Here is a 17105-nt window from a genome sequence, read left to right as displayed (position 1 = left end):
GCCATAACTACACCGCCGGATATTCGAAACAACGACAGTTTCAGTATGCTATGAATTTTTTTTTTTTTTGCGTAAACTTGATGGAGCATAAGAACACCTTGAGCACAATAAACTGTACCAAGGCGAATTTAGTCGTGGTGTTTATCAACCCAACTTTACTGTAAGGCGCAATTTGAGGTGTTAAGGTAGTTAACGGTCGCTGTTATAAAAAAGCTGAACTGTAGCGTAGCCTCCACTAAAATAGAAAGGCTGCGTTGCAGCGCGCAGCGTGGAAGCAGACGACACCCGTACGCCGCTGGCAGCGCCGCCTCGGCAGACAAGGGGTGGTGGCGCGTGACGTAGAGTCACGTGGGTGCAGCGATTCCGCCTTCCCTTCTTCCTCGCGCCGTTACCCCGTTACCCATGGAGAAAGGGGATGCCGTTACCTTGTAAACACCGCAGACCGCTGCACACTTGACAACTGTACGAGCGCGTCAGCAACTGCTGTTTTGAACCTATAAACTTGTTCCGTCGTGCACACGATGACAGACGTTGCATGCTGTGTCAACGATACCTAAAGAGCGGATTCCGATTAGGCGAACGCGTCCTGAGTTTGCTGTGCACTGGTAATCGTTAGTGCGACTGAATGCTGGGTCAATTGTGCATTGTGCAAGTGTTCTTCCATGTTCCTGTGTATAAGTTTACGTAGATCAGTACTGTATTGTTTTGTTCATAATGTTTGACATACTATCATGGAGTAAATAGTGGCTGTGATGCACTCCGTGCCTGAGTGTTTTGTCTTGTTGGGATCGTTGCTGTTTGCATTTTCATAAATAATTCTGGTTGACGTGCCCTTGATCAAATTCTTTTCTCATCAAGCTGCCCTGTTTCTTTTTCTTTTTTCTAATCTTACTTATGCTCTGAACTCTCATGGAGACGTGGATTTTGGCGTATTTAATCAGTCTGGTTGGTGCTGGGGCCCAGATTTGTAAAGGTATAATAATTTTATTTAGAAAATTATTTGTGGGAGGCCCAGGCATACATGGGCTGCCCGTGCCATGAAGATTTTCTGACAGTGACCTGGGGCCCGGGATGTATACAGGGTGATGGAATATTGGATATGCGGAGCAAGAGGGAGAATGATCTATGATGGCCATTGTTCAGCCTTCACAATATCTGGGACATCAGATGCATGAGGGGGTGAAGGACCTGGTAATGGTTGCAGGCAAACATTGCCACAGAGAGACGGCATGGAGAGAGCCAGCAGGACTCGTGATGTACAGGGGCCGGCTGAAGTAAATGGAAAGCGGCACTGTCGAAAAAATTCATTTTCTTTGAATCCACAAAGAAAGGGTCGATATTTATTGGTGCACTGTGTATTTCAGAGAATCACAATTAGCCCACAAATATCTATTGAGGGATTCGTGAAATGGGGGCAATGATATATTGCCTTCCATTTACTTTTGACAACACCTGTGCAGTGCGTGCCTGTACATTGCCAATCTGACGGTTGGGTTGTGGGCGGTCAATCAGCATTCGCTGACCTGGTGCGGTCAGGCGGTAAAAAAAGACTCAATGTGGCCCCCTTGCATGGGCGTCCGGAAGGGGGGGCAAGGGGGGGCGGTTGCCCCCCCTTGGAATTACGGATATTATTTATGCCCTACTAGAAAACAACTACAAACCTACCGCCTCCCCCATCCCCAGACATCGGGTGCACCCCCCTGGAAAAAGTTCTGCGGACGCCCTTGCCCCCTTGTACATAGAGACGAGAAGGCCTGCGAGGGGAAATGTCGGAGATAATCCAACATTAAACTTTTAATTTTGTTTAGACGGGACCTTCAATTGGAAGAATGCAATGTGAAAGCTGATTGTTTGCTTAATCCCAATACGAGCCTGATGCGATAAGCCTCTTCTGGCTCTTTTCCAACACACTTCCATTGTGAATTTATTATGGTCATGTTTATTAGCAGTGACCGAAGTTTAAATACGTTCCAGTAACAAAGCAAACAGTTTGCATATACTGTATGCTCTGCGTTTGGGAGTGACAAATTAGACCTTTTTCTTTTTTGTATGTGTTAGTTTGTATGTGATAAGAGTGTGGAGTTTGTCCTTGTGTGCATGTGGGTGTAGTTATGAAGAAAGTATTTTTTTTTTTTCAGTCCCTGGAAGCTTGTCTGCACTGGTCAAGCATCTGAATTCTTTTAGCAAGCACGAGAATGAGCCACTTTTCTCCTTTTTTTTTTAGCTGCCAAATCCATCGGATCTATCTGAATTGCTGGGAAAACGCCAGATTTAGTTTCTCCTTTCTTGCATTACTATTCCAGCTGAGAGTGGTAGTCTGGACTAGTTAGTTAATTTGCAGGTATCGAAAGAACAGCACAATTGCCATGGACGAAAGAACGGAAAACACGAGTTCCCTAGGGCAGTAGTTTGCGCTCGTTTTGTCCATTCCTTCATCCATGTCTGTTGCGCTGCGCTTTATTGTTGTTTCTTGTTTCCATTCAGCTGTTGCACCGAACAACTTCACTCTATCACATTGCGATCAGTGCACAGCAAAAGTGAAAAAAAGAATGCATGAGAAGGGATGAAGGAAATTCAGGTCAGAGATGATGCAATCCCTTTTTTCATTTGTTATTTTTCAGGTTGGAAACTGTCATCTCACACTTTGGTTGACTGTGCCTCCATTGCTCCAGTCTGCAGATTAGTCATGGGCAAGTCATCCTTACCATCTTCTTGAAAATTGTCTGAGCATTTTCAGTCATGTGCACTGCTATTTCACGTACTGCTCCAACAAAACTGTGCCTGCTTGGCTTCCCAATGCCTTCGTAAAAGGGGGGTAGGGGGATTCTGCCTCACGCCATTGCTGGGGACATGTGGATGAATGAAGTTCAGAAAAAGTGCACAGCTGTTGTCCCAATCACACACCCAGCCTCTCCACAGCCTTTGCACTGTACTACATGCCCTGTAGTTCTCTATCTACTACCCCGTGCATGTTCACTAACTCCTCCCATGGTCTGCATTCTCCACAGACACTCGTCATATGTCTTCTATATATTTCTGGCAATGCATAAATCGGAACTGGTGCTGTGTGTCCCATTCGTGCCATGTCGCCAGTTTTGTAAGACTGGCTGGAGTCAGCTGTTGACATTTCCTTGTGCACATCTTTGATGGCTGCATGGATAGCAACGATGGCGTATGGAGTGCTCCATAGGTCAGCTGGCTCATCCACCACCTCTCTCACTACCCTTCTTCATTCTGAACTGTACGAATCTCTTCCATTACACTACATACATAAAGGATTAAGCAATTCAGTTGGAGAGCACTGTCATTTCCATACACAAAACAGTACTGTTTTCTTGTTGGTCACATTGGGAAGATTCTTAGTCGCTAGTCCTGGCTTTCTAAAGAGAGGTTCAGTAGTGTTGACTGTGATTGTTGCGGTTGCCGTGGCCTCAGTCATTGTTACTTGCATTTTTTTTTACTGCTTGATACCCCTCTGCACTTGAACACATAAGACGTTCTTCAGACTACTCTCCAGTCATTGTCCCTTTCTAGTCTGTGCAGTCTCAATTCTCAAGAAGGGTCTGCGTGGGCTTGTCTTTTGTCTGTTTCTCTGTAATGTCCAAGGAGTTTGCTATGTCCATGTATGCTGTCTGCCTTTCCGTTACCTCTTTCTTTAGTGCACCTAGCGACCTTTGCTCCTGCCTGATTTTTTCTCCAGTGCTTCTATTTTAGCTGCACCTGCTGGATCAATCCATTCTTCCTTCTGTTGCTTTTCCAGCCCATGTTCCCCTCATATGAGAGCAATGCTGGTATCACTGCCAGTGTTGCGCATTCCTTCATACCCTCTTTATGATTACATCAACTATTCCCAGCACCTGCAGCAAAAAGAATATGTACTACTAGTGAGGCTCTCTTGACACAAAACTTAATATGGATTTTTTGTTTGTTTATTAGGCAGTGTGTTTTCATGTAACATCCTGGAATATTGCTTAGATATAACAGATGCCTTTGGAACGCATGGGAGTCTTTGAAACCTTTTAAGCTTGTCGCACCTGTAAAATGTTTTGTTTATTTTTGTTTCTTTGTCTGTCTATCTATATTTATCTATTTATTTATTCAGATACTACAGTACCATTACGGGTGTCATTACTTGAGGGAAGAGAAAAAGAAAGCATTAGAGCAGAGATGAGATCTGGTGTTTTTCTTTGTTTTTGATTGCTACCTGAAATTCAGATGTTGACAAAACGAAGATATGATGCACGCACTAGGTTGCATGCACTTTTTATCAATGTTATGATGATAAGCTGTTTGTGGCTTGCTATGACTGCCACCTGTATGCCTACTTTAATGCAAAGCTTTAATCTGAGGCCAAGTGGTTTTGAACGTTGGCTTATTTGGCTCCATTCATGCTTGTAAAGACAATGGCTAAGCAAGAGCTGCTTCACCATTCATTAGCTGTTCGTTTGATGTGATGCAGCTCTCGTGTATGTATTATTTTTAGAAAACATGCATAGAGAGCAATTTTTAATATGCTTTCTTGCACTGTGCAGGATCGGACACCACTCGTAGCAGCCATGACTCATCGCCTTGCCAGGAACCGCAAGCAAGAGGGCTGCAGTTTGTGTGTTCCGAGTGCAGCTACGACACAGATAATCGCACCGAAATCATGCGTCACCTTTGCATCCACACCGGAGAGAAGCCCTATGTGTGCAAGCAGTGTGGCAAGGGGTTCTCATGGAAGGGCAACTTGTCTGCCCACCGCCGCGTCCACACTGGCAAAAAGCCATACTGCTGCAGTCACTGCCACAAGTGTTTCTCAACGAGCGATGGCCTGAATAACCATATCCGCACACACACAGGCGAGAAGCCCTACCAGTGCATTCATTGCTCCCAGAACTTTTCACAGAGGGGCCATCTGACAGACCACCTCCGAACTCACACAGGGGAGAAGCCATACCAGTGCATTCATTGTGGCAAGAACTTTGTAACCAGTGGCACCTGGAGACGGCATCTTCACAGCCACACAGGGGAGAAGCCACACAAGTGCCAACTGTGCCCCATGGTCTTCTCAGCCAAGTCGAGCTTACATAGACATGTGAAAAACCACAAGCGTGCAAAATCACTATAGTGCCACTTTGGCTTTGGGGCATTGCGTGCAACCAGCGGTTAGAATTCTGCCTAAGGGCACATACTGTTCTCTGAAGCTTGTAGCTTGTTCTGCCAGCATTCAGTAAAGCACCTGCAGGCAGCCGCTTCATTGCACAGATCTGCGAGTTTGCTGCACTGTTTTATAGTGAAAACTCTGTTACTCTCATATGACCTTGAAGCCTGACCAAGGTCAAACCAAGTACACACCCCCAAGTCTAACAATGTATGACTATGTGTCTTGCCATGCATAGCCAAGATATGCCTGTATGGTATGCTCATAACTAATGACCAGCAACCATCTGAGCAACGACCAGTGGTCACTTTACCTTTGTCCTTTACCTTGACCTTCAGAGCTGAGATTCACATTGTCTTATGTGACGTCATGCAATGACATAGCATTGACGTCAAACCGTTCTTCGCTATAAATACTGCCGGCTTTGCTTTCACTCGTCTACTAGGTTCAACCGGGTTGAATCTTAGCCAATTTTTTTGTTTGTTCTTTGGTTCCATTTTTAAGAGGGTTTCAGGGCGAGGGGGGGGGGGGGAGGGAGGGGGAGGAGGAGAGAAGCATTTTTTTAAGGTCTAAATTTTAGTTATGTGTCTTGTGGGGCCATTTGCCACTGAAGGGAAATGACATCTGATGAAATTTTATGGTGAAAATTTTTTAAATTTCTTCAAAGTTACTGATACTAATGTTGTCAGCGGCTGTTCCTTCATATTTGATTCCTTTAGTGTTTTGTTCTGAGACTCAGTACAATGCAAAACCTTTACACAGCCAGTTGCATGTCTTCTTTTAATCAAGGAGCGGTGCCAATATGTCATCCAACGAGTGAACAAAGACTGGTGAACTTTTTGGGGCACGAGGGCATCTTTGGCAAAAGATGTTCTTGTCTACTCAAGGTGGGGTCAAGCACCCATTTCCCAAGAATTTCACCCTAAAGAACCTGAGCACGAAACCAGGAGAAAGCTTGTACCCATTGTATCATCAGCGGACTTGGTGGCACTGTGGATTGAACCCCGCATCTCCCACACGTGAGGCAGGTGCTAAAACCACTAGTCCGCCGCTGCGGTCAGACCAGAAACTGCACTAGGAGCAGCACCGTAAGGATGACATGTTCAGTGCACTGTCCTAATTTGTATAGTTTTCTCACTTACCATACGATTCCCATCGCCTCTCACAAACTAGCACACACGCACATAAAAAAATTTAGGGGCGATCAACTGCATTGACAAAGAGGAAATGTGATGCCATTTTTCTTTCACTCACCAATCTATTGTAAATTTTGATTCTATTGTTCATCAATTTCTATTCATAATCTCTTCTTTCAGTCATATTTATTGAGTCATCCTTAGTCATTTTAATTTTTGCTGAGTCATTCTTAGCTTGTCCGCACCCCTACAAGTGGGGAGAGGAATTCCAGCTGTGGATGGTCAAGAGAGAAAAATCTCTCTCATTGTCTAATAACTTCTTTTATTAGACTCCTTGTCTGATATTAGTAATATTATTATTTATTAGACTCCTTGTGTGATAAATTTTGATGCTTGTATTAGGTTGTCTTGTGCATTTTATGAAAGGACTCATCATTTTGAGTCTACTTCATTAACGCAAGTAATATTTTTGACATTGCTGGGCATCATGCCAAGCATCACCCCTGTCCAGAAGTTTCAATTTTCTGTTTTCGCTGTTTTACAATGGTTTCATTTGCTATTTTGAAAAATCGTGTTGCGGCAGAGTGTAGGGGCTGTTAAGAAACGTGATGTGACTATCGACTAAAGATCTTAAAAACACCTTCGGAGTTTACCTACAGTGTGGTCCGAAGTAAAATATCATTTTCTTTATGGGTATCTGTGCATAAAACTAGTACTATTTTGCGAAACTTTTCTGGAGGCAAACATAGCTATAAGCATTAGCATAATATAAAATGTGGGTAAAAGCCCTGATTTTTTCTTTCAGCCAGCAGTTGCCAACTGGTTGTATGTGTGATTGAAAAAGTCATCGTAAAGCACTGGTTTCCCAGTTCAGTAGAACCATGTGCTACTTAATTTAGATTTCAAAAGACTAAAAAAGAAAACGTCCAAATTATCCTAAAGTAAAATTATCGAATAGCCAATTAAAACTGCTGAAAATTGTGTTGCATCGGAGTAAATTTAATTAGTACAAGGCAGCAGTCGTATGCTTTCGAGTGAGTACTGTACAGCTGGAACGAATCCGTCTTTTTCACACGGCCACCCTGCGCATCCGCACCTCTCCTCCTCCTGCTCCACTGGCTGAAAACAAACCGCCATCTCCTGCTGTGCATGCACAGTTCAGGTTAGTGACAGGCGCATGCAACAGATGGGAGCAGCTGTCAAACACACACCTGCCACTTCGCAAGCGCAAGAAAAAAACTAAAAGTTGGCGCTTTGTAGAACAGAATTGCGCCTGTCTCTTACACATGCGTTTGCTCCCAATCAATGGCTGAATTTTCACCACTCCCTAGAGGGCGCCACATCTGGCGGATTCTTGCACACTGTCGGGAGTGTCGAAGCAGGTAAACTGCCGCCTTTTCCTGGTGCGATCCTACATGGTAGCGCTCTAGTATCTCACAGGTTGTGGCGTATATGTGAAGAAGCTTCACTGCACAAGTAGTGAACAGGATCAAGATCAAGGTGCGCGCAATTTCGGCGCACAGGAAGAACCACTCAGCCCTCAGAGGGGTTGAGCCCTCAGGGGGGCTGAGTGGGTGGGGGCCGGAGGATGATGATGAATCAACATTTATTGGGCCCGAAATAAATTGGTGGTGTACGCAGGCACCAGACGGGGTGGTTCCCTAGTTACGGGACCCATATGTTCCCAGCAGCTCCTCGCCTCTGTCCGTCAGTGCAGGCTGAATCGGTAGGGCGGGGCTGGATAACAAGATCTCCCAGAGCTCGAAGGGTTGGAGATTGCGGGTATTGGCGGGAAGGGGAGGAGGGGGGGTCTTGAGTAGGAGCGCTGACATTTCAGTGTGCAAACAGTGATGAGAGGAGACGGAAAGGCGCGAAGATGCGGAAATTCAAATTTTGACTACAGATAACTCAGCTTCCACAAAAAAAAATTTTAGAGATATTTGTGAAGCGGCATCTTTCCTAGGCATATCTCAACTTTATTGAGAACCCCTTTCAGAGCCCCTTTAAGTGTGTGTTGTTTGATAAGTTTAATTTCCCGAATAAGCAACACATGTACTATCAAGAGATACCATAGTGGAGATTGCTGGACTAATGTTCTTTAACGTGCGCCGAAATACTGCACAGGGCCTAACGCAGCGATAGCATTAGACGTGGATGTTCGGCGAAGTTGTCACTGTTTAGGGTTGGTCAAGCGGTTTGTGACGGTGCCCAAACTAATGTGCAGGTCCTAAATCATGGACAAGTAATGTGTGATGAAAGGCGAGCAGTCAGAATATGTGAAACTGTTTTATTAGTATATGTCATAATGCATACAAGGACATATCTGCCAGCACTGCAAAACCGCAGATGAAAAAGTGTGGCTTATTAAGCATTGCTGAATTTGATTCTGATGCACCAGAATTTTCTGAAAGCCCGAATGTTCATGTTTAACACGCTGCAATACTACAAGCAATGATCAAATGTAGCAATCTTAATTGCATGCTTGCAATGTGCACAGCCATTGTACAAAGCGGTAAACAAATGCATTAGTGGACAGCTAAGCTTCAGCAATAAGAATATACACTTCAGGTACCACGAAAATGATAAAAACAAAAACCTAGATTCATAAAAACTAGCTTAAGTGTAAAAATGGGCCAGTTGAACAACAGCATATTTGAAAAATAAAAGTTACAGCTGCTAATCAAAAGGGTATGACGACCTGTGCCAGCTGATTTGCAAAGTGACTAGAGCAATGATGACAGCACACATGACAGTATGGCAACTGGTGTTTATATGTTATAAGAAGGTTGCAATGAGTGGTTTCTGGTGAGAGAAATGTGCCGGCACGGACTTAAGGGTCTTGTCCCGCCGTCCGTACGTGGGCAGCATCCTGAGAGTATTCATCTTCTGTTTGACCCGCTGCATGTTTGTGGCTCCAGCCTCCCATATAAGTGCAGTGTCCCAAGAGCGATGCTCAGCCTCGCCTGCATCCATGGACCTCCCGCTATGTAACTGACATCCCAATGGGCACCAAAACTCCATGGGACTTCCTGGGGACATTTGGGACGTCCTGAGGATGTCCAGTGAAGTTTCAGTGCCCATTGGGATGCACATAGTCACAGTAGTAAGTGGTTGTGTGAAGGAAATAAAAATGCACAGGCTTATCGACGACACCAATCTGGACCCCTGTCACTGCTGCATGTAGATAGAAGAGGGTGAGTAGACAGAAGTGAAAGAACAGACATGTTTCAGCCACCGCGTGAGCCAAAGTGACGATCACGGCAAACAATATTTTCCAAAGGAAAATGGAAAGAACAGACACACGTCGCAGCCACCGTGTGAGATGACGACGATGCCGCAGGAGTTGACTGATGTGCCACGTCACCGCTGGCAGTTTTATTACTGCAGTCGTCACAATGACACAGGTATGCGTGCGCACAGTTACTAATACTCACATGCTGCGTAACCAAATCATGACACCATGGTAGGTGAGCGAAAGCCACTCCTCAGGAACATTTGTATGCTTCTTCTAGTGACTATGTCCTAAGACAGCCAGCGCTGCAGTATCAATAAGAGAACACAATCGATAACCACAGCTCCACTTTACATTCATATTTTGCTACGATAACAAAAAAAGGAGAGCTACAGTTATCTTAATATGTGAATCCATACTCGCCTTGACGACAATTCAAAGAACAGTGAGGCTTCCAGTTTTCTGGAGAAAAGCTCTGAGTTTGTATTAGTAATAACGCGAAATGTGTACAACAGCTTTGATGTTTAAACCTTTTTTTCAATTCAGAAACGCATCCCAGATGTCTTATCTTCAAGGAAGCCATTCAACAAAAGTGAAATATCAATGCTCGCATATACCACGGCTCTAACTTTCACACGTGCACATAGATGTGAGTGGCCTTATCACGCTGGTGCTTCTTGTTGAAGAATACTAAAGGTAGAGGAGGGCACATTCCTGAAAAGAGTTTCATGCCACAGAACTACAGAAAGCAAAACATACACGTTCATTCCTTACTCTTTGTAAAAAAAGCCTCTCAACATTGGAGCAACGTGGAAAGTGCGACGGAGGTAATAGATCAAACGTGTGCCATGACTACAACTTCCAGTTTTGCATATGCATATACAGAGGTGTCACCAGGGGGTTGCAGCGCTGACAGGGGTGCAAGTGCAGTGTGGGGAAGAAGGGGTGTTGAGAGGACCACAGTATCGGGACAGACGAGGCAGTGTGCGTGTGGGGAAGGTGAGATGTGCCGAGCCATTGCACTGGGTACTGCTGATTCTAGTAGCTTATCAGCTTATCGGTCAGTGTATACGCATGTATGTGAATGAGCAGAAGAGGCACGAAAGAGCATACTCTTAAAGATGGCCTCAGTGGCAAAATACCCACAGCCATAAGAAAAATTGGAGGGGACACTTAAGCGCCACTTTAAGATTATGATGCAACAGCGTAATGGGTTAATTGCCATACATGCAGAATTAGTGATTACTTTACATTCACAGATCCCTAGCGGCCCTCATACCACTCCTGGCGCAGTGGTGCAGCGGTGGGTTAAGCGATGCGCCACTGCCCTGCAATGGCAGGTGCTTCCTGCGGTAGACCTTGTGCAGCACAGGTTGCTCTTCTCGAGCGATCAATCATTAATTTCACTACTACGTGCCACGGAGGGCAGTTTGCTCACTACTCGGTGACCAGGTTGTGATGACACCTCAAGGTCATGTGACCTAGGTGGCTCACCTGCTTCCTGGGTTGTTCTCTGGGCATCACCTGCCAGAGTCGTGCTTGTGATTTTTCGCTCATAACACCGACACCGGATTGTCTGGACAACAGGGCCTGCGTTAATATATGGCTCCGAGAGTAGCATAAAGAATAGACATGTTCATTGCACTGTGTCTGAAAATATTTCCCAGCTCAACTGGTTTATGGAACAATTTCCAGTTGGTTCCAGTTGGAACCAAGTGGAACCCAGTTGGTTCCAACTGGAACCAACTGGAAATTGTTCCATAAACCATTTGGGCTGGGAAAGATTTTCGCCAGGGAACAAGCTAGCCAATGTGTGGCCAAATACAAATTTAGCTACTAGCACAGTGCTGCTGGTAATGCTTGCCAGTGCTGAATGTCGGCAGGGAGTGGCAAAGCCTCAAAAAGTTACAATTTCCATTTCATGCATCTGCTTTTCATGGCATTCCAAGCGGCACTTCTCGTGAAACCCTGCCTGGCAGTAGCGACAGTGATACGGTTTTTCACCCCTGTGGGCTTGAACATGCCTGACGAGGTGGTGGTTTTGAGCAAAGGCCATGGGGCACAGCTGGCACTGGTAAGGCCTCTCGCCCGTGTGGGTTTGGATGTGTTTATCCAGGATTTCCCTTCGTGCAAAGCTGCTGTCACAGTAGTTGCATTGGTACGGCCGATCACCAGTGTGGGTGAGAACGTGCCTCACAAGGTGGCTCCTTCGCATAAATCTGCTGCTGCAGTAGTCACAACAGTGTGGACGTTCGCCAGTGTGGGTGCTAAAGTGCCTCAGCAGACTGCTCCTCTGTGTGAAGTCCTTGTTGCACAGGGAACACTGGTGCCTGCCTGTATGCTCGTCCTGGTGATATCTCGCATTTGCTTGATTTGTTGTCTCACAGTCGGGTGTGGGCCTCCAGACAGCAGGCACACTTTGTCCAAGAGGTGCGCCGTCGCTGCGATATGTGATGATCGAGTCTGCGACATGAAAACAGTTTCAGTCAACCAGTGCCCCACGAACCCACAATCTACTCCTTGGTGTACTATGGTCATGAGCTAAACAATGCTGAAGGCAATCTCAAATAACAGTCATGTGAAACTCTGTGATTACCAAGACAAATAGGTGAATATTGTAATTCTGCTTAGGCAAAGGGCGGTTCATGAGAAGCAGTGGCAGGAAGTAGCGGCCTGCGTTAAACTGTCCTGAGCAGCGCTCCTCATCTCTACAAAAGCCCCCCACCCCCCCCTTAATAAACATGAACATCGACCCTTCATGCGAAACAGCAATGAACCAGATTACATGGTACTATACATTCTGAAATGCCATTAACTGTACACAATTATACCATAAGCCAAAGTCAACAGCAGGAAAATTATTTGTTACGTCATTTCCAAACAGCTGACTACACTGTGAGAAAAACTTTTGCTACTGTTTTGCTACATTCACCAGATCTTCATGTACATGTAAATAAAAAGTAAAAAATCAACAAAATAACAAGCTACGTGCATTTATTTACAAGGTGGCAGAACCATAATGAACAAGCAAGGCCAAGTGATTGAGGAAAGTTGAAGCTCAACAGCAGAAGCATGAACACTAAGGACTGCACAAACGGCACGCGCATTCCACGGCTACTCATTTTGCACCACTTTCATTTTTTACCACGGCGTCTCCTAAATAATGACAAAGTTTCTTTGCCATGCTCATTTTTGTATACATGTCAATATCACCATCATTCACATATGAGTGATCTGGCTGTGAGCTTGGCACAGTAAGAGGGGGACTGATATAGCCCCATTTTTGCGAAAACACCAAAAATTTAGATTGCTGGATCCATACGTTATGTTCCAGGTTACGAATATAGATTATAAATAGATCACTTAAAGACTTGAGTCATTTAAAGGCATAGGGAGAGGTCATTTAAAGGCTTCTTCATTTGGCAGCTTGGAACCCATGGCTTGACAATTCTTGTAACAATTCCTGCAAAATAAGCAGGACAAAGCAGCATTAGTACGAAGAAAACCCTAATGCCATAAGTAGTGGAGCTCATGTACCGAGTATTTAACTTAATAACACTACACCGTATCAACTTTGAGGGTAGAGTAGTTAACATGTAATTAAAGGGGTCATTAAGAACTTTTGCTAGGACAATAAAAATGACATTAAAATGTAGAAATGCATTTGGTAGCAGTAGGAATTGTTGCTTTGTACAAAAACCCACTGGTACAATCGAATTACTGCTTGTTCTTGTGACTTTTCAGCAAAGAGATTTGGTTTGAGCTGGATATTTGATAGAAGTAGAGACCACAAGACAGATTTTGGAAAGTGTGTGTGCAGCATGCTTGATCAGGCAATATTTTCTTCAAAAGCAGACCTCTCCATGTATATTCTCTTTTCTGTTTAAAGTGTAAGCATATCCAGATAACCTCCATCTCACATATGAATTAATTATGAACCAAATTGAATAGCATCAGGCACCGGAACAAAGTTTAAACGTATTAATATTGGTCTGCAGGGGTTTAATGTCCTGAAGCGATAAGGGATGCAGTAGGGAGAGCTCTGGATTAATTTCGTTTTTGTATTTCGCCTCCATCGAAATGCAGCCACTGTGGCTGGGATTCGAACTCGTGACCTTAGGATCAACATCTGGATGTCAAAGCCACTGAGCCAATGCGGAGGCTGTTTAAACACGTATGCATGCATGGATTTTAGCATGCACAAATAGTTGAGGGTGGTAACACGCAACATAAATACCCTTAGAGTGCAAGATTGGATTGTTGCCACCATAGCTCAGCTGGTAGAGTACCACAAGTGATATACAGAGGTCGTGGGCTCGGATACCACTGGCAGCATGTGGTTGCTTTGATATATTTTATTAACAAACGTTCAGCCATAAAGAGATTACTGTTAATCAACACGACAAATTAAAAAAAAATTCCTCCACGCTTTCCATGGTTTTGATAACTGTTGCAATCTTGCAAGTTTCATTTTTAGATAATGCTTGCTTTCCATTAACATCTGCGAGCAATAAAGTGCTCAGAAAGTCAGAACACAATTCCCACAGTTTTCCGCATCCACAGAGAATTGTACACTGACCGATGTATGCACCCCTATGAAAGAGCTCCCATTCCTAAGCCTGCCTCTGTTTCACAGTCACGGCATATTCTTGGGCACATCCACTCCCTGGACCACACGGCGCTAACAGTTCAGGGTCACATGAACGATATTCTCTTTTTGCAGCAAGTGAAACGCTGGCATTTTTTTACTCTGACATTTGACGGTCACACCACTAAATTGGAGAGAGAGAGTCCCCAAGTAGCTATCACTCTAAAGCGCAGTCAAAGCTTGCAAATAACTGTTCAACGCTTGTAGCAGATCCTGCTACACATGAACACACAAGCTGACAAGACTCCTTATTAAACAGACAAATACAGTGAATGAAGAGTTGCTTTCACACGTGTTGGAGCAAGCAGACATTATGGATACTAAAAAAAAAAAAGAAAGCGTAAAGTCGGGCCACAACAGGTAGGTCAAAACAAATTACAAGTTCAATCACATAAAGCTCCACCGGGCAAGCACCCACACTTGAGCACCAGTAATCTTGTGATGCACACAAGTTAAGTCTAATGTTTGAAACGAATGATAATTATGACAAAGCTGCGACTTCACTGAATGAATTAACTCTTCTCACACTTTTGAAACAGTCCCAGTATCATACTTTCCCCTGTACAGAAACGCAACAGGCACAACGCGAAACCATGCGTCAAACAGTCCAGCGAAACTTCCCCCTCGCCCCCTTTTATGTCCATCGCTGCGCCTGTAGCGCCTGTAGGGGTCCGGCGTCACTTAAACAAAAAAGTGAATAGTAAACTTTTTCCATTCTTCGTGGGCACCAGTGGGGACAGCGCTTGAAAACGGTCGCGGCACAGCTCGTAACGCACAAACATGACACAAAACATCCACCTTGCATCCACACCAATGCCGACACGGCCACTCCACTGTGGTTCGTCTACGCTCAAATTTTCCGCCATTATAACAATTTAAGGTTTCCGCCTTGCATGTTAAATATAGCAATGTGTAAAATGTTTAAGCATCAATTTTAAAGTTAAATAATGTATAACTAAAGTTGTGCAAGTTAATAGACTTGATATATTTTAACAAAACACTAGCGCCAATAATGAAGCTCTGAAGTTTTGCAGTGCAGGATGCCGTGCACCGTCCTAAACAAAAATGGGCATCTTTAGTTGCTAGCTTGCGACGTCTCATTGGATTTATTACTGGAACTTTAATTTTACTGCTACGCTTAAAAGGTATGTCTTATTAAATCTTACAAGTATCCCGTGATCTGTAAATTGCTTTATGTGCTTAGAAAGACACTAGGGCTTTTAATGGGTCTGGACAGAACTCGCAGTCGTTGACAGCTAGTTCCACATCACAGATGATAGTCGTCTGCTGAATGTGGCATTTTAATAGTCTAACGAGTGTTTAAAACGATCAGCTGACTTGAATTAACTGGAACTCTGCTGCCGTCGTTAGACTGGCTGCTTTGTGTTTGTGCGGATTTTCTTTCGTAGTCCGCTGTTTTGTGGAATTCCTTAGAAAAGAAAGAAAATGGTTGCAAGCGTGAGAGGATGAGATCCCCCACCTGGGATGCGAAGACGCCCACTGAATTCCAGGGCGGGTGTGGAGAAGGCGTCATTTGTACCGCGAAGTAGAGTGCGCTTAACGCCGTAGTCGTAATAAAGCGCAACAATTTAAGTTGACTAGTATCAGTACCGCAAACGGTTTAGGTTGCACGCCATTTCGTTAACCGGCCTAACCATGGACGAACGACATATTTGCCTGATTCTGCTGTACGATCGGCTGCTGTCGAAAGTGAAGGCAATGCTCAACTGAATATTATGCATCTGGTACTGGTGATCAGGGTTTCGGCTTCTGAACTACTCTCCGATTTGATCCCGGCTCCATGGTGAGTATGTCCGCACGAGTTATAAAAACGCGCCTGACAGCTGGTTCAATGGAAAAGCGAGAAAGGAAATGTGCACGGTACATACATTGGAACTGTTTAAAAGACGGTCGTTGAAAATCACTTCCCGGGGAGCTCTCGTGTTTTGCTTCAGCGTTTTATCAGCCTCCTTTCGTGGAAGCTATAGGAGGGTTTCTTTTTTTATGATTTGCCCGACGGGCGCTGGTCGGTATGCATTTCTCGAGCTAGTGAGTTTATTTTCTTGTCGGCGGCGTTGTTTTGATATTTTTGGACTACTTGGGGATCGTGATGTTTCGTTTTGTCCCTATTTTTTCAATTTGTTCCTCCTTTTTCCGTCGGACTCGACGACTTAATGTTTCCTGAGATGGTCTATTTTGTTATGGTTCCCGTTTGTCTTACCAAACGTCGCGTGATATGCTTGAAGATGTTTATTTTTTTTTTCATGAAAGAAACCACAAAGATGTCAGCAGCACCTTTGAGAACTGGTTACCTGATTATTCGTCTTCTCACTGGTGTCAGGAAGATTGAGCATCCAGTTCATATGCGTGTGATAACATTTTCGCATTACGTGCGAAGTCATATAAGCCGCCGCGGTGGCTCAGTGGCTATGGTGCTCGGCTGCTGACCCAAAGGACGCGGGTTCGATCCCGGCCGCGGCGGCTGGAATTTCTTTGGAGGAGAAATTCTAGAGGCCCGTGTACTGTGCGATGTCAGTGCACGTTAAAGAACCCCAGGTGGTCGAAATTTCTGGAGCCCTCCACCACGGCGTCTCTCATGGCCTTAGTCGCTTTGGGACGTTAAACCCCATAAACCATAAACCAAACCAAGTCATATAACAAGTATGGCTTGCTTTGGACCTTAACATGGTGGAACCCTTGATCAGTCATTGATTGGCTTCATTTACTCATCGGCAGCCCTTTTTCGCTGTCATTCTTACCACCATGATGTACGTGGTGATGGACTTGATGCACCCCTATTCCACTCTATCCTCAGGATGCTTTGCAGCAGTGTCTATTCAACAAACTCACAACTGTGTGTATTATGGTATGCCTCTTATTTATGCTTGGACAAGCCAAAAAAGTAAACCCAACTAAAGATTCCAGGAGAACAAGATGTGCAACTAG

General features: G+C 44.6%; 3 protein-coding genes across 7 annotated transcripts in view; 2 read left to right on the top strand and 1 right to left on the bottom strand.

Moving 5' to 3' along the window:
- The first annotated feature begins 419 nt into the window (after positions 1 to 419).
- LOC149331469 (uncharacterized) lies at positions 420 to 5465 on the top strand. The gene is made up of 3 exons (XM_089556643.1): positions 420 to 462; positions 2622 to 2690; positions 4533 to 5465. Exons 2-3 carry the CDS (start codon positions 2687 to 2689, stop codon positions 5108 to 5110), a joined length of 582 nt encoding a protein of 193 aa, XP_089412769.1. The 5' UTR covers positions 420 to 462; positions 2622 to 2686; the 3' UTR covers positions 5111 to 5465.
- Positions 5466 to 8916: 3451 nt separating this feature from the next.
- LOC149331468 (uncharacterized) lies at positions 8917 to 11993 on the bottom strand (the record flags this gene model as incomplete). The annotated part of the gene is made up of 1 exon (XM_089557348.1): positions 8917 to 11993. A coding segment is annotated over one exon (585 nt), but the record flags the coding sequence as incomplete, so codon positions are not given.
- A 3201-nt stretch (positions 11994 to 15194) lies between these two features.
- Positions 15195 to 17105, top strand: part of LOC149331467 (HEAT repeat-containing protein 5B) — a 56648-nt gene continuing 54737 nt past the window's right edge. For all 5 annotated transcript variants that reach the window (XM_089556624.1, XM_089556623.1, XM_089556620.1 and 2 more), the window contains exon 1: positions 15195 to 15304. The gene's annotated coding sequence lies outside the window, so the exon portion shown is untranslated. The remainder of the gene's footprint in view (positions 15305 to 17105) is intronic.

This window comes from Amblyomma mixtum, chromosome 8 (assembly GCF_055824585.1).
Source record: "Amblyomma mixtum isolate Tamu chromosome 8, ASM5582458v1, whole genome shotgun sequence".
Lineage (NCBI taxonomy): Eukaryota > Metazoa > Arthropoda > Arachnida > Ixodida > Ixodidae > Amblyomma > Amblyomma mixtum.
This window is presented reverse-complemented; position numbering and strand designations above follow the sequence as displayed.